Below are 26,180 nucleotides of genomic sequence, written 5' to 3' on the forward strand. Positions count from 1 at the left end.
ATTATCTAAATAAAAATAAATGATTCTACAGGCTTAAAAGCAGTCTGGAAATAACAGAAGAGTTGATGAATTTGAGACAGATCAATAAAAATTATCCGCTATGAAGAATAAAGAAAGAAAATTAGAAGAGTCAGGGACTTCCTTAAAGGCCTAATATACCTGTAAATGAAATACAAAAAGGAAAGAAGAAAGAGAATAGGCAAAAAAATTTTTTGAAAAAATAATGGCCACACATTCTTCAAATTTCATGAAAAGAGAATTCTCAAACACAGCTCTGGTGGTAAAAACTGATTTAACTTTTATGGAAAGCAACTGGATAATGTGAATCAAGGATTTTAAAAGGATTCATATATACTTTGAGTTAGTAGTTTCAGTTATAGAATCTATATCAGAGACAATGGTAGAGATAAAGTAAAAAACTTATTCATAGAAATATTCTTCAAGGCACATTTATAATAGTAAAAGCCTGGATTATACGATACTAGGGCAACATAGAAAAATATGTCAGAAAATAAATATTTGTTGAATAAATTAGCATCAACTTTTCATAAAATAAATTACAGTATCAGAAAATACTGATTCAGTGAAAAAAAGCATAATTAAAATTCTTCATAAGCATAGCTCCCATTACTCAGTATAGGATATATTATTATAAAAGAAAGAAAGAAAGGGGGAGAAGGTTCAAAGGATTATCTCTGAATGGTAGGATCATGAATGATTTTTATTTTCTTTTTTACACTCTCCTATATTTTTAAAAATTTTATAGTGAGAATGTATTTATTCTTATTATCAAAAACCTGGACCTGTAGAAAGCTATAAATAGATACCAAACATATCCTTAATATCTGTGTCCTACATGTTCTTGCTTTCACGGGTCAGTCAGGTTTACCTTGGTCCAGAGTCATCCCCATTCATATCCAGATTGAACTCTTGGGGTTTGGTAAACTCTTTAGCAGCAAGGAGTTCTCTTGACTTAAATGCAGCTTGAGTTCTTAACCTGAAAAAGTAAATTTAGAGAATTTCTAATCCCGTGAAACCTAAGAAACTGAATCGTAACCTGTGGAAGACCATATTCTTTCAGCTAGACCTCCAGAGATTATTTTCAAATTAAAACTCAATCTGTCAAAATAAATGGGTGCTTCCTAAATACACACATGATATAAATAAAATAAAATAAACACAAATTCATTTTACAGGAACTTAAATTTTCTTTATTTATAGAGGAGCTAGGGAAGACTGAGCTGGTCAGAATAACATTTATTTATTTATTTATTTATTTTTCAGAATAACATTTAGAATGTCAACATTATAGATGCTTTAGGAGTACTTTTAAGTTTCTTCTCTAGAAATTTTAAGTTTCTCTCTATTCATTCCTAAGCAAGTGCATTTTGATCACAAGAGTCTTCATGGGAGTGCTGGTAACATCAAATATCATTGACCCTGCCCAATATATTCATAGGAGGCAACTACTTCCCATATTGACAATTCAAAAAGCTGGGCCTATGTCTCACTGACCAATGTCTTTTCTCAGGATCACAGAAAAATGTCCCTGCCCTGCCAAAACTGGGAGAAATTCTATCCAACAATTCTAACTTAGCCCAATCTTTGATGTACTGAGGAGGGAAGGCAAATAAAGAAATTAGCATGTTCTACCAGAAGTCTGAGTGGCAATTAATTACTGGCACATAATATGTGACCTTTTCTACCCATCTTTCTAAATTTTTTAGAAATATTTGCTGGTTCAGTTTTAGAAATGAAATCTGTAGAAGTATATTCTTTAACCATGAAATAAAACCACAAAGAAGGAAAACTATTATTAAAACAGTATCATTTCCATCATTGTCAAAGACACTCTTATAACTACAACTAACTATGCACAGTAATATACAAAGAAAAATGTGCAGATTAACTATCCTTTGGAAACTTAAAATTTAATAATAATATTTGGTAGTGACATATAGTTAGGCAGTAGGTAAGTTCAGAGAGGAGGAGTAGCTCTACTTATATCAGATAAAACTGACAAATCAAAAATTGTAAAAAGAGACAAAATCACTATATCATAATAAAAGGTTGAGTAATCAAGAGTATATTAGCAATTGTAAATATATATGTACCTCACACTGTGGCACCTAAATTTATTAAGCAAATACTAACACATCTGAAGGGAGAAATAAACAACAATACAATAATAGGTGACTTCAAAACCACACTTTTAACAATGGATAGATTATCCAAACATCAAAGAAACACTACACTTGAATATACTTTATATGAAAAAGACCTACTAGACAGATACAGAACATTCCATCCAACAGCAGCAGAATATGTATTCTTTTCAGGTATAAATACATTTTCCAGGATAGATCATGTTAGGTCACAAAACAACTCTTAACAAATTTAAAAAGACTGAAATAATACCTTTTCCAAACATGATGGAATAAAACTAGAAGTCAGTAAGTAACAGGAGGAAAGTTGGAAAATTCACACATAAGTGGAAATTAAACAATACACTCCTGAACAATCGATGAGGAAAGAAGAAATCAGTAGGGAAACCAAAAAACATCTTGAAACAAATGGAAATAGAAACACAATGTACTAAAACTTATGGAATACAGCAAAAACAGTTCTAAGAAGGAAGTTTATAATTTTAATGTCTACATTAAGAAAAAAGAAAGATCTCTAATAAATAACCTACATTTACACCTCATGGAACCATAAGAAGAAAAACAAACTAAGGCCAAAGTTAGTTGAAGGAAGATAATAATAATGACCAGAGCAGAAATAGAGACCAGAAAAATAACAGAAAGGGTTACTGAAATTAAAAGCTGGTTTTCTGAGAAAATAACAAAATTAACAAACTTTTAGATAAACTAAGAAGAAAAAGAGAGAAGACTCAAATATTTAAATCAGAAAAGAAAGAGAAGAAATTATAACTGACAGCACAGAATTACAAAGGATCATAAGAGTCTACTATAAACAGTTGCATACCAAAATACCGGATAGCCTAGAAGAAATGATAAATTCCTAGGCATATACTACCTACCAAGACTAAATAATGAAACAGAAAATCTTAACAGACCAAAAATGACCAAGGAGTTTAAATAAGTGACCAAATACCTTCCAACAAAGAAAAATCCAGGGCTGAAGAGTTTAATTGGTGAATTATGCTAAGCATTTTAAGAAGAACTAATGCAAATCCTTCTAAAATTCTTCCAGGGGCATCTGGGTTGTGCAGTCAGTTAAGTGTCTGACTCTTGGTTTCGGCTCAGGTCATGATCTCAGGGTTGTGAGACAGAGTCCTATGTGGGGCTCTGAATACAACAGAGTCTGCTTAAGGATTCTCTTTCCCTCCCTCTCTCCCTCAGTCCTCCACACCCATTTTATCTCTCTCTAAAGTAAAATAAATCTTTAAAAATAAAATAAAATAAAATTCTTCCAAAAAATCTAATAGGAAGGAACACTTCCAAACTCATTCTATAAGGCAGCATTAGCCTAATACCAAAGCTAGTTAAGGACACTACAAGAAAAAAAAATAGTCAATATCTCTAATGAATATAGATGAAATAAATTCTCAACAAAATACTATCAAATGGATTTTACCACATTAATAGAATAAAGGATTAAAAATCATGGATCATCTCAATAAATGCCAGAAAAGCATTTAGCACAATTTAACATCCTTTCATGATAAAGCTCTCAAGAACTTAGGAAGAACATACCTCAATATAATCAAGGGCCATATATCATAAGCTCACTACTAATATCATATTCAATGGTGAAAGGTTGAAAACTTTTCTGTAAGATGAGGAACAAGACAAGGATATCTATTCTTCCCATTTTTATTCAACATAATATTGGAAGTACCAACCAGAGTAATTAGGCAAGAAAAAAAAATAAAAGATATCCCAATAAGAAAGAAAAGTAAAATCATCTGTTTGCAGGTGACACAATCTTATCTAGAAAAAACAATGAAGATGCCACCAAAGAACTGTTAGAACTAATGAATGAATTCACTAAATTTGCAGGATACAAAATCAACATACAAATATCAGTTGCATTTCTATACACTTACAAATGAATCAAAAACAACAAAACACTTAGAATAAGAAATTAACCTTAACTGGATTAAAGACTTAAATCTAAGACCTGAAATTGTAAAACTACTGGAAGAAAACAGGGAATAAGTTCCTTGACATTGGTCTTGGCAATGATTTTTTTGGATTTGACACCAAAAGCTCAGGCAACAATAGCAAAAATAAGTGGGACCACATCAAGATAAAAGGCTTCTGCACAGCAAAATAAATAATAAAAGTGAAAAGGCAACCTATGGAATGAGAGAAAATATTTGGAAATTATATATATGATATGGGGTTATATATATAAGGGTGATTAGAGGTTAATACTCAAAATATACAAGGAACTTACACAACTCACCAGCAAAAAACCAAACAACCCAATTGAAAAATGGGAAGAGGCACTGAAAAGACATTTTTCCAAAGAAGACAAACAAGTGACTAACAGGTACATGAAAAGATGCTCAACATCACTAACTGTTAGGGAAATACAAATCAAAACTACAATGAGATACTGCTTCACACCTGTTAGGCTGGCTTTGATCAAAAGGAAAAAAACATAAATGTTGGGCGGGATATGGAGAAAAGGAATCCCTATACACTGTTAGTGGGAATGTAAGTTAGTACAGCCACTATTAAAAAGCAGTGTGAAGATTTTTCAAGAAAACTTGAAATAGAACAACTGTAAGATCCAGCAATCTTACTTTTGGATATCTATTTAAAGGAAATGAAGTTAGTATCTTGAAGAGATAGCTTTACTCCCATGTTCATTACACTGTTACTTGTAATGAAAACAACCTAAGTGCCTGTCAACAAGTGAATTTAAAAAGATATATCTATATTATATATGTAATAAATAAATATTAATATAATATAATATAACATAACATAAATACACATATGTAAAATTCAGTCATGAGAAAGAAGAATATCTAGACAGTTGCAACACAATGGATGAACCTAGAAGAACATTATACTAAGTGAACACATGAACATACCAAAACTTGTGAGACCTACTTCAGTGCTGAGACAGAAATGTATGGCAGTAAATGCTTCCACCAGAAAAAAAGTCTCTAATCAGTAATCTAAGCTCCCACCTTAAGAAATTTAAAAATAGGAAAGCAAGATAAATCCAAAGCAAGCACAAGGAGGAAAATGATAAGAGAAATGAATGAAATAAATGAGACCAGTATTACCTTGATAACAAAATTAGACACAGATAGTACCAAAAAAACAGACCAAAATCTCTGACCAATATTGATGCAAATGCCCTTAACAAAATACTAGTAAATGGAATTTGATAATATATAAAAAGTATTTTATACTATAATCAAATGGGGCTTATTTTCCAGGGATACAACACTAGGGCAATATTTAAAAATCAGTAAATGTAATCTGTCATATTAGCAGGCTAAATTTAAAAAAAAAACTCACACGATCACATCAATTGATGCATAAACAAGATTTGAGAAAATTCAACAAACATTCATGATAAAAACTTTATATCATCTACAAGGAAAACTGATAAGTTAAACTTCATCAAAATTAATACCTTTTGTTATGTGAAAGATCTTGTTAATAGATTAAAAGAATAAGCTACAGAATAGGAGGAAATATTTGCAATCCACATATCTGAAAAAGGACATATCTAGAATATATAAAAAGCTCTCAAAATTCAACAGTAAAAAAACAAACAAACCTTAAGCAATCCAATAAGAATGAAGACAAAAGAGACAATTTACCCAAAAAGATGGAAGAAGGGCAAACAAGCAAATGAAAAGATTTTCAGTATCATTATCATTTGAGAAATTCAAATTAAGACCACAACAAAATATCATTATATACAGATTACAACAGGCAAAATAAAAAATTTGTGACCATTCCAAATGCCGGCAAGGATGTAGGGGAAAAGTCCCTGATACATTGCTGGTGAAGAAGTATGATAAAATAAATATATAAGCTAAATGCAGATTTAGTCTTTTTTAAACCAAATACACACTTATCATATGATCTAGCAATCACAGTGCTAGCTTTAATTTGTAAAAGTGAGAATCTTAGTCCACAAGGAAACTTGTATAAAAATGTACATAGCTGCTTTATTTGTAACAGGCCAAAAAACCAAGTTGTCCTTCAATAGATAAATGGTTAAACAGATCATGGTATAACCATACCATGGACTATGACTCTGCAATCAAAAGGTACAGTATATGTAACAGCCTAGAAGGATCTTAAGAACATCATACTGAGTGAAAAAGGCCAATATCAAAAGTTCACACACTGTATGATTTCATTTATATAACATTCTCGAAATGCCTAAATTACAGATATAAACAATAGATTAGTGGGTTCCAATGGTTAGTGGGGGTAGATAAGGGTGGACAGCTCAAATGGGGTAGTAAAAAGGAAATCTTGATAGTGATGAAATAATTCTATATTTTGACTGCTGTGGTGGTTATGCAAATCTACACATGTGATTAAAACGGCATAGAGCTAGATATACACATTGTACCAATGTTAATTTACTCATTTTGACATTGCATTATAATTATGTAAGACATAGCCATTGGGAGAAACTGGAGGGGAACCTCTACTATTTTCACAACTTCCTGTCAATCCCTAATTATTTCAAAATAAAAAGTTTGTAAGAGCTCTACAAATACGTATCAACTTTTGCAATTTATATGTAAATAAAACATGCTCAAAAATTGTTTCACAGCTCTCTCATCTAAGCTAGGATGATCAAGAGAACGATAAAGACTTTATTGTCGTTATGCAGCATTATTTTAATAAATAGTCCTTTTAGATGAACACAATGTCTATTTACCATCATCATGTAGCATTATTTCAATAAATAGTGCTGTTCAAATGAACATGAAACCTATTCTAAAATTATCCATTCTCCCCTGCTGGACTGTGCCCTCTTTAAAGACCACATTTGATTCATTTTTCTATCCTAAGTGCCTAGAACCATTTCTCACATATCACAGGCATTCCATAATGTTTGCTAAATAACATTCTTAGGAGAGACGACACATTAACTGGAGGATTAGAGACTGGGGTCATAAAACTGAAGCAACCTTGGGCGTTTGATGACAATCTTGTTATAAGAGCCTGCATTTTCAGTTACATTAAAAGCCCCCAGCTTTTGACAATGAAGAGTAGAACTGTCTGAAGACAAATGAAGAGAAAGAGGAAGAGCATTTCTGGTTCCAAGAAAGTATTACACCAATGGAAAAATGTCAAGATGAGCTCTCAAAGAAACTAGAATCTAAAAAATATTAGGCAGAATTTTTAAGTGAGAGAAAATTAAGTAAAAGAAAACGACATTCATACTAAGTGTGTCTATATAGCATGTATAAGTGTGTACAAATGGGGAAATAGCTTGATCAAGAAGGAAATGACAGGGATATATATATCTCCATATCTATATATCTACATCTATCTATCTATACTTATACAAGCCCTTCCCTATGACAACTTGTAATTTATTTTTTAAAGACATAAATGACATATCATGTTTAAAATATGTTATTTTAACATTCTTTCATCTTTAACTCCACTGGTGGAATATGTCAAATATGTTAAATAACATAATAAAGCATTATGTTTAAAATATAACTATGTCTGCTTATTAATAATTTTGCTTGAATAAATTAAGATGGCCAGTTTTATGATGCTGCATGGAAAACTATGCTGAGCTATATAATCTCAAAATACCAATTTAGTTTTTGAAACATTGTTCTTAAGGAAGAATCCTTAAGGGAGGAAGAGTTTAAATGTGGGTAAAGTTAGAAGAATTGGTTATCAAGTAGGTTATGCTTCATGATGAGAAAAGGCTGAACTGAAAATGTTCCTATCATTTGTTATATTTTATATTATGGTGGATAGACATAAATATGGAATGGTAACAGTCGATCACTCTGCTTCATAATTTGATTCCATATCCTGAAGTCTCAATTTTTTACTTAATGCCCAATATTCTCTATAATGACCACAAACAACAAAGGGTTTTTATACAATCATATCCTTTAAAAAAAATATTCTCTTTGGCATCTAGTAAAAATGACAATGGACCACTAAGAAGTAGATATTCTAAGCTAACATTCTGGAAGACAAGGTAATCTTCCAAGTCTTCCAAAGCAGGTAGTGGAATTTATTTAGTTGTCCTAGTAAGTATGAATCTTGAACAAGCCAAGCCCCCGAGAAACCTCTGTTCCTTCGCAAGTGTTACAGTAGCACAATAGTAACTTTATACCATATATTCCAAGCTATAGACATTGCTCAAAGAATAAGCAAGACTTACCAATTATAATCCAGTCGAGACTGATGAAGCTGCTGCTGTTTTAGGAGAAGCTTTGTCTCCTGCTGGGTCAGCAGATGCTGAAGGCGCTCTTTTTCAATTTCCAGCTCCATTTTCTGAAGCATAAGTTGGTGCCTTCTATTTTCTGAGAGTTGCTTTTTGACATCAGTTTCACTAGACTGCTGTGTCCCTTGACCATGCATCCGGGATGTCCAGGAAAGCCCACAATAACTGCATGATTCCAGATGTGTTCTGGAATATTGAGGGGCCATGTGTGTAGGATGGCTTTCAGGAATAGGATCTGCATTTTCAGAAAGTCTATGACCACAACACTGACTGGATGGAATAGGCTTCAGGGTTTGGCATTCTTTCATCTTCAATTCCGCTGGTGGAACCTTCTCTGTAGGGACTGCATCTGCTAGTTTTCTCCCTGGGGATCCATAATCACATGTTCTGGTCTCTGACGGCACCCTGTCTAGGTCTGTTTCGGGATAATGAAAGTCTGCTGGTTTCAAAGAATTATTCCTAAAATCCCGAAGGGCTTCTGAAGCGGAGTCCTGGTTTGTAGACTTAGGCCTCTGCTTGGTTTGATAGCAGGTTTGTGATTTGGCTACACTCAAGTAGGAACCATCTAGTTCCATAGCTGAAGACTGAAGAGTGCTTTTCCTATTGGATGCCTAAAAGGAACCGAAAGATCATTTGTCAGATAAGAGCACAGTGAAATGGGTTCTTTTGGCTTTTCAGAAATCAATGATATATGTTTACCAAAACAGAGTTGTTGTTTTGTCTTCTTAAATAAAAAATTATCATATTCACATAGCTGAACAGACATGCGCCACAAAGCTAAAACCATTTTCAAACAATCTATATTTCAGTAAATCCATAAGGATGAGGAAAAGAAAGTGTTGCTATTTGCTGCTTAAGCAAGACAACAGGAGTTGCAAATGATGAGGGTTACATAAAATCAACTTTGAGAAGAGGCAAAAACATTAAATGTTAATGTCTTACAATGTTTACTTTCAAATACTAAGCGAAGAAATCTACTCAGCCACCTTAAATACCCCTTCTAATACCCTCTGTCCATTACACACAGTGACATTTGATAAAAAACATTTCATCTTATACTGAATAGGATGTTAGTTACCGCTAGAAATTTGACGAGTTTTTATGAATATATTTACAGCACACAAATAAAATGAAGCACTTCCCCAAAATATGATTCTAATCAAAAGCAATTATTTAAATACAAAACATATTTAATTTCAGCTATAAACATAAGTGATTTTTCAATTAAGCTGTCCAAGTGATTATAGCCTGATACAACTCATGCAGGAAGGAAGTAGTTGCAAATTACCTTTGGCAGGCCAATAGAGTGAGCTTTCCCAGTATTTTAGCCTCAGGCCTGTTTTATCAGGGAGAGCAAAACTTAGTTTATACCAGTGATTCTCAAACATTAGCATGTATCAGAATCACCGGGAGGAACTGTTAAATGTGAACTGCTGGGCTTCATCCCCAGAGTTTCGCATTCAGGAAGTCTGGAGCAGAGCTGGAGAAGCTGCATGTTTAGCCAGTTGCCAGATGATACTGATGCTGTTTGCCTGGGATCATACTTTGAGAACCACTGATCTGTATCGTGGGGCATCTGATTCCTCCTTTGTCTCTCTTATAGGATTGTTGATAACATGGGGCTCACCCAGGTAATCCTGGATACTTTCCTAATCTCAAGATCATTAACTTAATCACATCTATAAAGTCTCCTGTCATATAAAATCCCTTGTGTCATACAAAGAGACATTCATGGGTTCCAGGAATTAGGACATGGGTATATTTGGGGGGGGGGGCATTATTCAGTCTACCACAACCTCTTTTTAAAATTAGAACTCATAAATAGTTGAGATGCTTATCTTATTCTGGAGACATGGAATAAATGAATAATTGTGATCCCTAGCAGAAGGTAGAAAAAAAATCCTGCCAATTACCTTTGCAATAGTTGAAAATGATGAACTGACTGGTAAAAAGCATCAACAGGGGTTCAACAGGGGTATCTGGGTGGCTCAGTGGGTTAAAGCCTCTGCCTTCGGCTCAGGTCATGGTCCCAGGGTCCTGGGATTGAGCCCCACATAGGGCTCTCTGCTCAGTGGGGAGCCTGCTTCCCCCTTTCTCTCTCTGGCTGCCTCTCTGCCTAGTTGTGATCTTTGTCAAATAAATAAATAAAATCTTTAAAAAAAAAAAGCGTCAACAGATACACAGGAACACCATGTTTCCTATCCTCTGATATTACAATGACTTGGAAGATTTTGAGTTTCTACAGCAATACTAAAGGAGTTCTATTCAACTGAGAATGAGCCACCACTTCTGGGCCACGTAATCCTTTACACTGAGTAGATGACACTGAATAGGTTGCAAGCTCCAGAAAAGAAACTAGTCCTAGGGCAAAATTTATGATAAACTACCTCATAAAAAAATTAACCTTATTTTACAACTAAAGGGAAATTCTAGTCTACATTAATCTCCCCTACTCTGAACTTCTGTAGCACTTACTGTCAAAACAATATTTAACATTTATCATCTTCTATTTTGTTTGGTAAGCTATCTTTTTAGAGAATCATTATATTTTTTAAAATAACAGGTAAATTTTTTAAAGGCCCGGAAACTTAAATCAGCTACTTGACATTATCATATATTTCCTAATTCATGTATTAGCAACATGACAATGGCACATATGTATTATTTTATCGTCTTATTTTTGTTCCTTACATATGTGCATTTTTAGGTATTGACATAGCTGTACTTCTGTTAATGGTACTAATTATTAAATTATTCATAAATGTCAGGTATTTGGAATATTAAAAATTTTTTTGGTAGTTACCTTTTTTTTTGTTTTTGAGGCAGTTCAACATAATGATTTTGATAAATACTCTGCTTAAAGAGAATACTGCTTTGCCAATTACCTGATAGGTGACTGTGCATGTTGGTAGGCAGGATTCTAAGACGGTCCCCAAGATTCCTGACCTCCTGATTTACCCACCTTGTATTATCTCCTCCCCTTGAGTGTGGGTAGACTTTGTGAACATGATGAGATATGAATCCCATTATTATGCTGTAGTAAATGGCCAAAGGGATGTTAAAGATTTAACTAAGGCTTCTCCTCTTCAGCTGATTTTGAATTAACAAAAAGGAGATTACCTTATATGGGCCAGACCTAATTAAGGAGTCCTTTAAAAAAGGGTTTGGTGCCCTCCCTAATTCAGAGAGTGGGCTTGAAGAAATAAGCTAACATGTTGTGGGAGGACCAATGAAGGGGGTCATGTGGCAATGACTTCTGGAGCAGAAGGCAGTTTCCACCTAACAGCCAGCAAAAAGATGCAAAAATGGTGCATCTGTCATGCAGATGCAAGGACTAAATTCTGCCAACAGCCACGTTAGTTGGAGGGACCTAGAACTCCAGATTAGAACACAGCCCAACTGTCACCTTGACTGCAGTTTTCTATGACCCTGAGCAGAGGCCCCAACTAACCTATGCCTGACTCATGACCCACAGAAACTGTGAGATAATGTGTGTGTGTAGTAAACCAGTAAATTTGTAGTAATTTGTTACACAGCAATTCAAAACAAACAAAGCACATTATTCAACTTGCCTGACCCTCAGTTTTCTCACCAGTAAAACAGGGATTAAAGACAGCATCTACCTCAAAACTGAACATGGTGGTCAGACAGGCAGTTATTAAAGGTGCCTATTTATAAGGGTACTATTTTACAAAAAGGAAAAAAAAAACCCTCTTACATTTACCCTAACTTTGTTCAAGGAGAACATTATGGGGTGTGTGTGTGGTGGTTGCGGGGGTCAGGTAAGATCTCCAAGAGACAGGTGCAGGTACAGCAGATTACCTCTAAAAAGAATGAGTTCGGGGAAAAAAAAAAAAAAAAAAGAATGAGTTCCATTATCCAGCTTTATTTTGCTGCAGTGGGGATTGCAGGTTGGGCCAGAGTTGAAATGGTTGAGATAACAGAGAGATTCTTCATCTCTGTCCTCATACAAAAAATGTCAGTCTTACCCTGACATCTTGCACTGCCTCTTAGGTTGTTGTGATACTAGATGAGGTAATTCATGTAAAGTGCTTTGGATACTGCCTAACCTAAAGTCAGTATTCAAACCATGTTTCCTATTATAATTATTACTACTATTGTTATCATGGACTTCTCTGCCTCAACGATTCTTGAGGTCAGGGGCTACATTTACACCTCGGGACAGATAGCACTGGGGCGTACACATAGTGACTAGGGACTAACTGTATCAGATCAAGTAGATAAAGTCAAGTTGGGTTATGGGTCACAGAAAATTAGAAATGAAAACCAGAATCCATGATTAGGCTGTATTATGTGCTACTAAGGAAGAGGAAGAGAGAAGAAAGAGAAAACTGCCTGTTAGAATTTGAATATAAGAAATTAAGTTATTTTATTAGAGACAAATATTGCCTCTGGGACACATGGAAGTCACAATGGGCCTGAATGAAACAGATGTGTTTTTCTTTCTGGAGTTTGCTGCTCTATGCTTTCTATGAGATGTTTACAAATGTAACTTCTTATAACTAAGGCTTAAACTAACAAATCCCAAACTGCTGTCTCTGGCATATGGGTTTGATATGAATTTTTCAGATAATATAACACTAATTTAGGAACCAATAGATTTTTTTAAATGGAGGCATAATTTACATATACTAAAATGCACATATTATGTGTACAGCTTGATAAATTTTTACATTTGCATATATCCATGTAATCATTACCCCAAAAAGTTCCTTGTGCCCTTTCTAGTCAATCCAACATCTTTTTTTTCAGTGTTCCAAAATTCATTGTTTATGCACCACACCCAGTGCTCCATGCAATACCTGACCTCCTTAATACCCACCACCAGACTCACCCATCCCCCCACTCCCCTCCCCTCTAAAACATTCAGTTTGTTTCTCAAAGTCCACAGTCTCTCATGGTTTGTCTTCCCCTCTGATTTCCTCCAATTCACTTTTCCTTTCCTTCAAACCAACATCTTTACATTCCCAGAGGTAACCATTATTCTCAGTTCTATGACCACAGATCAGTTTTGCCTATGTTTAGCCTCATATATGGAATCATAATGTACTCTTTTGTGGCTACTTATTTGTGGCTACATAATGCTACTCTTTTGTGGCTAACTTATTTTTTTTAAGACTTTATTTATTCATTTATGAGAGTGAGCATGAGTGAGTGGCAGAGCATGGGGAGGGCAGAGGAAGAGGAGAGAGAGAATCCTAAGCAGACTCTGAGCTGAGTGCAGAGCTCAACGACGGACTCAGTCTCACCAACCATGAGATCATGATCCAAGCTGAAATCAAGAGTCAGACACTCAACTGACTGAGCCCCCCAGGCACCCCTGTGGCTTGCTTCGAGCTTTCTTCATGTTGTTACCTGTATTAATATAGAATTCTTTTCTATTGTTACATAGTATTTCATTGTATGAATATAGCAAAATTCGTTTATTCATTCTCTTATTGGATTAGGTTGCTCCTAGTTTAGGGCTACTATGAATAAAGTTGCTAGCAATCTCTTATACAAGTCTTTTTTTTTTTTTTTTTTTTTTTAAGGGGAGAGGGGCAGAGGCAGAGGAAGAGAGAGAATCCTAAGCAGGCTGCATGCCCAGCACGGAGCCCAATGCGGTGCTTGATCTCATGACTGTGAGATCATGATCCGAGCAGAAATCAGGAGTCATATGCTTAACAAACTGAGCCACCCAGGTGCCCCTTTATACAAGTCTTTTTTCTAGAAACATGTATTTATTTCTCTTGGGCATAGGGTATGACATGTGGTTGACTTTATTAGAAATAGCCAATAAGTCTTCCAGAGAGGTCATTCTATTTTACATCTATCTGCATTAGCACACTAAAGAATCCCAGTTGTTTCACATTCACACTAACACTTTTTTTTTTAGGTCCAAAAAAAGTGGTTTTATTAAAGCACAGGGATAGGACCTGTGGGCAGAAAGAGCTGCCCACATTGATAGTATGTTTTTACTTTAAGCCAATCTGGTGTGTAGTGAAATCTCACTATGATTTTATTTTGCATTTTCCTGATATGTAATGATAGTATTTAACATATGCTTATTACCCATTAAGATATCTTGTTTTATTAAATGCTTGGTGAAACCAATACCTTTCAATTATTCAAAATAGTTTTTATTTTTTAATTTTTAAATTTTTAAAAAGATTTTATTCATTTGAGTGAGCAAGAGAGAGTGAGAACAGAGCATGAACAGGGGTAGGAGGCAGAGGAAGAGGGAGAAGCAGACTCCCAACTAAGCAGGGAGCCTGATGTGGGGACCTGATCTTAGAACCCTGAGATCATGACCTGAGCCAAAGGCAGAAGCTTAGCCGACTGAGCCACACAGGTGCCCCTATAATTCAAAATAATCTTTAAAGAACTGAGATGCAAAATGAAAAATGAAGGTTAGGGAAGACAACTTTCTGCAAATTCTTTCTCATGAGAAAACTTGGCTCTAAATGTTTACCTCCACTGGCCACTGAATGCATAACATGCTCCCAGAAAACCCTGTCACTTTGGCCATTCTTAACTGAGTTTACTGTGTACTATGCTAAACATTTTATATATTCAACCTGTATTTTTGTTAAAGGTTTTATTTATTTATTTGACAGAGAGAGATCACAAGTAGGCAGAGAGAGAGGGGGAAGCAGGCTCCCAGCTGAGCAGAAAGCCTGATGTGGGGCTCGATCCCAGTACCCTGAGATCATGACCTGAGCCGAAGGCAGAGGCTTTAACTCACTGAGCCACCCAGGTGCCCCCAACCTGTAATTCTTAACAACTCTGTAAGATAGTTATTATAGTTGCCAATTTGCAGATGAAAAGACGAAGTTCAACGAATTGACACAACTTTCTCAAGATCACATCAACACTATATGTGATAAGTGGGAATACATATTGCTCCAGATCTTTAGTCTTCCATTACTCCATGATGTAGTTTTTTATTTTTAACACGATTTTATTTATTTATATGAGAGAGAGAGCTAGAGCATGCAGGGGAGTGTCAGAGTGTAAGGCACAGAGGAGGAGGGAGAGGGACAGATTTCCTGCTTAGCATGGAGCCACACCTAGGGGCTCGATCCCATGACCCCAAGATCATGACTGGAGTGGAAACCAAAAGTCAGCCGCCCAACCAACTGAGCCACCCAGGCACCCCTCCATGATGTAGGTTTTTAAAAAACTTCTTTAATATGAAATACAATAAACACAGAAAAGTGCACTAAACCAATATAACCATCTCAGTGAATAATCACAAGACAATGTCTGTCCATGTAACCAACAACTGAGATACAGAATGTTGTCTATATGCAGAAGACCCCTGATGGCACAGCACAATCACTGCTCTCTCTCTCCTGTCCAAGGGAATGACTATCTTATGACTTTTATGGGAATAAATTCTCTGCTGAATACTTCCTGCTTGAAAGTCCATACCTGTTTATTTTTAAAATATAAATGGAATAATATGAAAAATATTATTCTGTGTCTGACTTCTTTATACACAATATGGCATGTGGCTGTAACTTGTTCATTTTCATAGCTCTACAGCAAATGTTAGCCAACTTCTTCTGTGAAGGGATAGATGACAAACATTTTAGACTTTGCAGGCTGTATGGTTTTTGTCATAACTACTCAGTTCCACTTTGTGGTGTAAAAGCAAGAGATAATACATAAATGAATGACTGGTCCAGTATAACCTTATTTATGGACATTGATATTTGAATTTCAAGGTATTTTCCCATTTCATAAAATATTCTTTTCTCCCCAACCATTAAAAAAGTTAAAAACTATTCTTAACTCATGAGACTGGATTTGGCCTGCTATAGTTTGCCAATTAAACCTGATGATTACACTGAGTGCTCCTCCCAATAAAGGACTCTATGAATATGCTTAGATATGCTTAAAACCCAATAAGCACACTGAACAATATGACTTGTGATGGGCTATCACAAACTTTTGTATAAAGCTGCTTTTTTTTCTTTTGGCAATGACAATCATATATGTAAAAGCAATTTGAATCAGTACCACTGTTGTATATTTCTGTGATGTACAGTTGAGTCATCCTATCAAAATATTTAAATCCCATCAAAGTATTGGGATTATCCTCACCACTATACATTTGCCTTATTCAATTTCCATTTGTATCTCTTTCAGATTTAATGATCAGATTAGTTAAAAGAGAGTTATGTTAAAAAAACATAATTTGCTAGGGGAAATAGAACTAAAGAGCTTTCAGTAATTTTGCAGTAACTCTCTTAGTTGATAGCTTAACATTTATTGATTTGTGTGATTTTTCATCTAACCCTTTTTTTTTTTCATTCATCTCCTTGGGGGTATAACAAGCCAATCACTGAGTTTTTTAGCTCTTAAAGATAGCCTAAGCTATAGAGATCACCAAACCCAACCCAACCCCTACAAAAGTGTGGGCTATCACTCTGTGATGGAAATGAGTTGAATGGAGTGCTTAATCAGAGATGAAAAGAATGTTATTCAGCAGAAAAGTATACAGAAGAATATACCGAGGCAGGAACAAAAATGGAAAAAATAAGTTTAGACAGGAAAATGATCTGTAGATCACAACAAATAAAAAAGCTGAGTTCAAATGGTAGCATGTAACGGTTTGTATTATATAAAAGGTACCACAAACTGTGACTACATGTTGAGATTCTAGAAGCGTCACCAAAAAAGCCGGTAAAGTCTTTGATGTGATACCTATGGGATCCACAGCACAAAAGAAAGATGAAGAGAAACTGCAGGCATTTTTGGCTTATGACATATTTGGAGTACAGTGTTGTCTAACTTGGATAGATACATGCTAATGACAACATAAAAATAATATATGGAACACGAGACAAAATGTGAGAAAGTATAGGTTTTAAAAAATGTGAGAGACTTAGCTTGGACACAATGAAGAATTTTCTGAGAGTGGAAGTTAGTAAATTTCTGAGTTGGAAGAGGATTTTCTGAATCTTTAAGATACCTTCTTAAAATATGACATTTTGTTTTATTTATTTTTTATGTGACATTTTAGAAAAGACTTCATAGGAAACACAGATATCTCAAAACACAGTATGATATGCTCTTGTATATATGTACACATGCACACACGTGTGTGCAAGCATATACATGAACGCGCACAATCACATACTATTCCTAAGGTGATACAAGGCTTTCCTGTGTTCTCACATGTTAAAAAACACAATAACACCTGCAGTATTGCTTTGTGAAGTACAATCAACAAGTAAATAGTGATTTTTTTAAAGTTTTTGCAAATCATTTTTACAGGCCTAGCCAATGTCTCTGCTCTGAATCCATAAGAAAAGAGTTGAATTAAACTGGTAATTCTTTCTTGCAATAGGTATTTACTCTTCACAATAGGAAGTGATTATTTATAATGCATTTATGAATTGTTAGCCACAGAATTAGTGCTTAACAATACTAATAAATACTATTGATCTATTGATGATATTCATGTCTCTGATGGCAAACACCAATGTACTATCTCTTTTTTCACTAATGTACTATCTTGAAAAGCATCCTATTAACAATCCTCACATTCCCACAGATAGCCCTTAAGAATGAAATCTCAATTTTATAACTTCAAAATTTCCCCATATGCCCTTCATTGAGAAGTCAGAAATTCAAAACCTATATTAAATATTTCTAAACCTAAATTACTGTGTGTGGGACAGGTCATTGCATTTCCCAGAACATTTGGAATTAATGTGAAATAAGGCATAGAATGACATGCTGCATTTTTAAAGTCAGACTTACATGGACCAGTTGTCAAGCTGACAGAAGCTATGTAATGCAACAGCTGCACTGTATGGTTTGCCAAAATCTCATCCCAAATAAATGTTCATTCTCCCCAGTGCAATTAACTCTCCTATACTGGCAAATTTTGCAAGAAGATCATCAAGTTAGATTACCTTCCAGCGTTATGAACTAAATACTTACAGGTGTTATATCATCAGTTATAACTTACAAACTTTTGCATTTAGGAAGACATCCAGGCAAATGAATCATCTAATTTATGAATTATTTATAAGAAATTCACAGCATGCTCTTGGCATCATCCATGGCCTTTTCCAGGTCATATGACACCAATTAGAGCTGAATTTTAAATTATTCAATAACCTGAACTCTCTTGTCATTTAACATATAGATATCAATGCAGTAAACAAGTTAAATCTAATGGGCCCTAGAGGTTTAAGCCTCTCTGCTGCTCAACAGCTGAAGCTGTAGGCTATCAATGAAAGAGAAAAATAACAGAATGCGGCAGTCAAATGCATTTGCAAGGCTCTAATAACTTATTCTAGTTCCCATAGGGATTGTGGTACAACCTAGGATTATTGAATCTAAAAAGACATTAAAGTCAATAATTACGAGATTTAAGAGAATACAGACACATGGTAATGTACAGATGACAGAACACGGCAACGGATACCAAATGCCATACCAACTTTTAGGATATGTACACCATAAATGTGCCAACGTTTCTAATTGTAACTATCAGACTCAGAAAAGGCTAAACCTCATAATCTTTAATCATTACTATATTTCTTGAAAGTTGGAATGTGTTAATTTGCTGTAAGAATGAATAATTGACAGTATACTGTGTGTGGAATAATTGACAGTATACTTGAGTTGAGGTCAAAAGACCTTGATTAGAATTCTAGTTCTGCCACTTAAGAGTGTGTACATTCCCTGCCCCCACCCCCACCCTTGGCAAGTTACTTTACATCTCTTAGGCAGTTTAGACATTTGTAAAATAGGGGGTTGGGTTTGGTGATCTCTATCGCTTAGGCTATCTTTAAGAGCTAAAAAAAATTCAGTGATTGGCTTGTTATACCCCTAAGGAGATGAATAAAAAAAAAAAAAAGGGGTTAGATGAAAAATCACACAAATCAATAAATGTTAAGCTATCAATGAAGAGAGTTACTGCAAAATTACTGAATGCTCTTTGGTTCTATTTCCCCTAGCAAATTCTGTTTTTTTAACATAACTTTCTTACGTGATTCACACTAAAAAACTTAAATCGGTATCTTAACTAATCTAATCTGATCATTAAATCTGAAAGAGATACAAACGAAGACTGAATAAGGCAAATGTATAGTGGTGAGGATAATCCCAATACTTTGATGGGATTTAAATATTTTGATAGGATGACTCAACTGTACATCACAGAAATATACAACAGTGGTACTGATTCAAATTGCTTTTACATATATGATTGTCTTTTTTTTTTTTTTAAAGATTTTTATTTATTTGAGAGAGAGAGAGACAGTGAGAGAGAGCACGAGCGAGGAGAAGGTCAGAGAGCGAAGCAGACTCCCCATGGAGCTGGGAGCCTGATGTGGGACTCGATCCCGGGACTCCAGGATCACGCCCTGAGCCGAAGGCAGTCGTCCAACCAACTGCGCCACCCATGATTGTCATTGCTAAAAGAAAAAAAAAGCAGCTTTATACAAAAGTTTTCTACAGCTACCAAAAGGAACAGATGTACAGGGCTAGTTTTAATTTAATGAAGATCAGAAAGAAGGTGAAATAATCTTATAGAGAAAATGAAACAAAGATAAATTAGAAGTGGTGAGGATAAGCTTCATAGGCATAAAAATGAAAATAAAACATTGGATAATAAAGTCAACTTACTTAGAATCAGTTAGAGAGGCAGAAAATGATTCTTAAGAGTTTACACCAATATGCCCACACACCCTTCTTGGCTTTACATTTGTAGAGTGTATCCTGTGCTTATGAGTATATCCCAGGGCCCCGAACAGAGCTCCCCCTGATCTGTTCACTGCCCTCTCCTAACTCCAGTGACCTTCAGACTCAAAAACAGAAACAAGAAGTAAGCATTGGCAGATGTTTCAATGTAGTTCTTTTTAAAGGAAGCAAACAAGATTAGTTTGTGTTGAATGAAGATAAATCTTAACAAAGAATTCTTAGTATGTTTTCTAGAAAACATAAAGTTAACACCATTTGAACATAACCAACTGTCCCTGAAGGGGAGGTCGTGGAATGCATTCATGTTGTTGGCTGAGGTGGAAAAAGTATCTGTATTGTATTTTTGAAACTAGATAGTAAAAAAACAAAACAAAACAAAAAAAACACCTCTCCCGAAAAAGAGCACTTAAACAGGAGGGAGTGAAACTGAACAGGGATATAGAAAAGAACTAATGAGAAGCATTTCTGAAAGCACAAAGAACTACCAAACCAAAGAGATTTAAGATGGTCACCCTTAAGGGTTAGCCCTTTCTTGAGAACTCCAAGAGCTTTTAGAAATCTTAGTCCTTTACATATATAGAGCCAAGTCCTGAGTTTTCAAAATTTAGGACATTGCAGGGTGCCTGCAGTCAGTTAAGCCTTAGACTTGGTTTCGGCTCAGGTCATGATGTCAGGATTGTGAGATTGAGCCCTGAACTGGGCTCCACACTGAGTGTGTTTGTCTGTTGGAGATTCTCTCTCCCTCTTCCTGTGTCCCTCCCACTCAAGCTCTCTCTCTCTCTCTAATAAATAAAGTCTTAAAAAAAAATTCAGGACATTGTTTATTAGCTAGTTTACTGTACTGTAAAAAATTAAGAGAAGAAAGTTCATTTAGAAATTAATAAATTTTATACAATTTCCCTGTGCTCAAATGCCCTGCTTTGTTTGCTAGCCTTTAAAATGCTACTCTTGCTTCAAGGCTGGTTTAGCATCACCTCCTTCCACTGTGGTTTCCCCATCTCCCAGCTCAGCTTGGTTGTGCTTTCCCCAGGAGGTACCGCAGTATTCTGCTCATTCCTTTATTGTTGTATTTATTTCATCCTGCTTCATACTAGTTAACTATTAGCTGTTTTCACATCTCTAAGTTTCCCTGTTTTCCTATGAAAACTACAAACTCTTTGAGGGTGGAGATCTCAAAAGATACCATTACTTTTGTTTATTGTTGTACCCCTGCAAGAGATAGTAGGTGCTTAATAAATAATGTTTTTTTTGCATATAGTTTGGCCCTACTCCAGTGCATACTGTGCAGAACTTCAGAAGAGGGGCAATGTTACTTTCAATTTCATATTTCAATGACACTGGTCTTTATAAATAAAAGATACTTAAAGTAATGAACATTTGTTGAAAGAACCAATAAACAGGAAGCAAGAGTATCAAGTTAAGCTAAACGGCTTAACATGTATACTAAGGAACTTGATGGTAATTTATGGCAAAATGTGTTTTGTTTTTTTTCAGGAGCCACTTACTTTTTTTTACAAGTACCTTTTCTCAGAGTGTTTAAAGCTTAATATAAAATTCCACAAATTCAGGGAAAATTCCAACTTACAGGGGTCTCAATGCCTGTTTAGTTTGAATCTGTGAAACAGTAAATGATAAGGGCACTGTATGCTTCTGAGATGAGAATTTAAACTTAAAGCAGATCATTATATTATTTTCTAGAATGCTCCATATAAAGGTTTTAAAATAAGAAACTACACTGAGGGACTAAAAAACATGTGTACTATATCAACCTAGATTAGGAATAGGCAAATAGGTTATGAGATATAATACCTGAAATAGAAGGCAACAGTGTCAGGATTCCTACTTTGACTTATTTTTAAAAAAAATCAGTGTTAACATAATTGACTTTCATATCATAAACAAGGCAGGCATATTTTATGACAGACAACATTAAGTTCAGAATAAAGAAATTATAGAAATTTTGGATTAACAGGGTTTTCAAAATGTAAAGTTAATTGTGTTTCCCCCCAAATCCTTTTTCAGTTAATGGTGTCATCCAATGTGTAAAAGATACTCCCAAATGCAATCCTAAAACTATTTTTAAAAATATTTAAAATAAGCTTCTCTTCTGTTCCCTGCTTTTGGGTGCCACTCAGGTGCTAAATGTACAAAGAAAGGGTTAGGATGCTAGGTGTTTGGGGGAGGAATTATTAATTTTTTTTTTTTAAATAAAGTCATGAAATGTAAGATACATAGGAACGGGTAAAACTTGTGCAGCTAAAAGCCAAGTCTTGGATAACTGTCTAGCCATGTAACGGAAGCATAAATATAAATAAAATACCATGGATAAACAGATTCAGTATTATTATCCTCCTCCTGTTCTGCAATTTACCCAAAGTACAGGTCCCACCATGGGGTGAGCAAGTAGCATAGGAATCTGGCAGTTATTATGCTAGGTGACAGGAATACAAAGCTCAATAAAGAAAATGAAAACCTTCATGACCCTCAAATTTTGGCTAAGGGAGAAAACATTTTATTTTCTATAAAGATTTTATTTTCTATAAACATTTTATTTTCTATAAGATCTATAAAGAGTGATGTGCAGGGGCGCCTGGGTAGCTCAGTTGGTTAAGTGTCTGACTCCTGATTTTGGCTTAGGTCATGATCTCAGAGTCATGAGATCGAGCTTGGCATCAGGCTCCATGCTGGATGTGAAGCCTGCTTAAGCGTCTTTATCTCCCTCTGTCCCCCCCCTCTTCAAACTTGTGCTCTCTCTCTTTAAAAAAAATTTCTTAAAAAAATGGGTCTCATATGCAAAGAGTTGAGGAGCAGAGAATTAGTGAGATTAGATTTGCCTCTAGTGGGGGAAAGGGAAATTGGGAAATTTTCATAGTAGAGAAGATATTTCAACTACATTTTGGAGGACAGAATGGAGTTTATTAATGATAAAGGTATGTGTGAGGGTGTGTAGTGTGGTAGGATAACACATTTCAGGCAGAGGCGAAGATATGAGTAGAAAAACAAGGATTATGAAGATGAGTATGTATGGTAAAGTCTAAGTAGTCCAGAGCATGGTGGACAGGGGGATGGGGAGTGGATGAAGCCAAAATATCGGTAGATGACAAGAGTATAAATGGTGTAAATGTCACGTTAAATAAGTTTCACTTTAAGTTTTCTATACCCACCTAATACAGGAGATGATCAATGAGCCAAATGGTGGGTAGTTGGAAGGAAATACAATAATAAAATGCAAGATAATCTACTCAGTACCAGAAGGAATCAAGACATGAAGTTTATATGGGGAGACAGAAAAAGACAAAGGAAGAAGGAAAGCCTGTCACAGATGAAAACACCTAAAAAATTAATTGAAATAATATAATTAAAACTAAAAAGTGTTCAGATCTATATATTATATTGAATGATCTTTGGAAAGTATGGGGACTAGGTAGAGGATGGATGCCTAGCCAAGCCATAAAAAGGAACTACAGTAGAAGGAAGGCACCAACAAACTTTCTACAATTTGTCGATTAAATACTCTATAGAATTTCTTCAGGGTCTAATACCTTCAAATTCTCAAAAAGGTTGAGCAAAATCCATTGTGGATTAGTTTATTTCAGTCAACATCCCTTCATGAATAACTATGAGGACAGACTGTTTTAAAAAATCTGTTTGAAAGCACTGATGTGTTACCAAGGTAGTGAGGACATGAAGAGGCCAGGATCCCAGATTGAAGGTAAACAAGAAAAGATAGTTTGACATTAGTTGTCACTTTTCGGTTCAAGACATTCTAAATTAGGATGCTAGCTGAGAAGCTGAGAAGAGCTGTAAGCAGTCTCACAGGACTGGAAACAAAATTTGGATTTCAGAACCTGCCAAGAAAGAGGTCCTGTCAAAAAACCCAGGCTTTCCATTGAGACCCTGAAAAGCTAGTAGTAAAAATAAAATAGAAATAGAAAAGCCCATGCACATACTGAAGTTGAACTTCAAAATCTACTCAGTCCCAGATTGGGTTAAGGTAATTTGAATCAAAGCTAACTGCCTACAAGAAGAAAAAGCAAATTCTCACTGGAGAAAGATAACACTAGAGACGTATATTATAAATAATATTTTCAGAGATGCTGCCTGACATTCAATAAAAAATAAGGAAGGATACAAAAAGATAAAAATAACAAATTTACAAGAGAAAAAAAGACAAAAGAAATAGAACCACAAGAGATTTATGTTGGCATTATCAAATATGGACTTTAAAGTAACTATTATTTACAACTAAGAAATTAAATATCATGGAGAATACTGCAGAGAACTATAAACTAGAAGAAAAATGAAATAGAAATTTTAGGACTGAAAATATAATACATAGAGTTAAAAACTTAATAGCAGGTTAGATATATCTGAGGGGACAATTAGTGAATTGGAATAAAAGCCAGAAGAAAATATCTAGACCAACTTGAAGACATGGATACAAAAGGATGGAAATGTATAAAAGAATGTGTGCAACATGAGAAAAAAGCCTAATAAATACAATACTGGAAGAAGGGAAAAGAGGGAATAAGAAAGAAGTAATATCTGAAGAGATAAAAAAATTTTCAAAACTGTTATCAAGGCACAAATTTAAGAAGTAGTATGAATCCAAAGGAGAATAAATATAAAGAAAACCACACCTAGAGCACATAATGGTATGACTGCTGAAAACAGGACAAAACATGCTCAACAGCCAACAGCCAAAATCCAACATGCTCAACAGAAAAAACAAGCATCTTACTTTCAAAGAGAGAATAATAAGACTTTCAATTAAAATTAATTCAGTTGCCTTCTGAAAACATTTATTAAAAATGAATGTGACAAAAAAATGAGTCTGACAGATTTTGCTTTTAGTCCTGAGGGAGTAAGAGGATCAAAAATTAAGTCTCAATCTTAAAGAAAAACTGACAAAACGTAGGAAAAGCGGTAGCAGAGATTGTGACATCTGAAAGAAAAGAAGAAAATACAGTAAATCCTACAATACATAAACTTTCTGTGTGAAGGTAACTTCTGAATGGTAGCAGATAGGAGGGAGAACACAAATAGAGTCCAGCATTCTCAACTGAGTCAAGAAGTCAGAGACTGGAGTTGAAGGAGGCTGAAATGGGTAGAATCTGAAGGACTAAGTATCCAAAGGACAACACCAAAAGGGTCTCCTTGGTTCTTTGGCTGTACATATATGGACATAAGGATGAATACATATAAGGATGAAAGCTTATGAGGAACTCCAGGGTAGGAAGAATTACAGGAAAGCTCCAAAAAGAACAACTCAGAAAGTTTAAGACAGGGAGGTCACACAAGCCACAGAAGAGAGCTTTCATTGAATACGAAGAACATTCAAGATAGATCACAAAAGGGTCACATCTTAGGCACGTGGAGAAATTACCCCTAGGGTAACGGCTAAACTAGAATCACTCTAAAACAGTTTAGAAATAGACCTTGAGGGGTGTCTGGGTGGCTTAGTCAGTTAAGTGCCTATTCTTGGTTTCAACTGAGGTCATAATCTCAGGGTTGTGAGATCGAGCTCCCCACTCTGTGGGGAGTCTGCTTGAGATTCTTTCCCCCTTCACTTCTCTCTCTTTCCGTTCCTCCCCCTGCTCATGTGCATGGACTCACTCTCTCTCAAATAAACAAATAAAATCTTAAAAAAAACAAAGATTTTATTTATTTATTTAAAAGCATGAGAGAGAGCACAAGTGGGGGTGGAGGAGCAGAGGAGCAGGGAGAAGCAGACTCCCTGCTGGGCTACCCTATGACCCTGCAACTGCGCTACTGGGTATTTACCCCTAAGATACAGATGTAGTGAAATGAAGGGCTACCTTTATCCCAATGTTCATAACAGCAATGGCCACAGTTGCCAAACTGTGGAAAGAACCAAGATGCCTTCCAACAGACGAATGGATAAAGAAGATGTGGTCCAGGGCCGCCTGATGACTCAGTGGGTTAAAGCCTCTGCCTTTGGCTCAGGTCAAGATCAAAGGGTTCTGGATCGAGCCCCACATCAGGCTCTCTAC

The 26,180-nt window shown here is 35.3% G+C and overlaps 1 protein-coding gene across 6 annotated transcripts in view; it reads right to left on the minus strand.

Annotated features, from left to right (window-relative positions):
- KIAA1328 (KIAA1328 ortholog) overlaps positions 1–26,180 on the minus strand; it is a 322,116-nt gene that overhangs the window by 119,137 nt on the left and 176,799 nt on the right. For 5 of the 6 annotated variants that reach the window (XM_044243129.1, XM_044243134.1, XM_044243131.1 and 2 more), the window contains 2 exons: positions 8,377–9,050; positions 890–997 (listed from right to left, as the gene is read on the minus strand). In XM_044243129.1, the coding sequence (XP_044099064.1) occupies positions 890–997; positions 8,377–9,050 (782 nt within the window). The remainder of the gene's footprint in view (positions 1–889; positions 998–8,376; positions 9,051–26,180) is intronic. The other variant, XM_044243132.1, reaches the window with a different exon arrangement.

Source organism: Neovison vison, chromosome 3, assembly GCF_020171115.1.
Source record: "Neovison vison isolate M4711 chromosome 3, ASM_NN_V1, whole genome shotgun sequence".
Classification (NCBI taxonomy): domain Eukaryota; kingdom Metazoa; phylum Chordata; class Mammalia; order Carnivora; family Mustelidae; genus Neogale; species Neogale vison.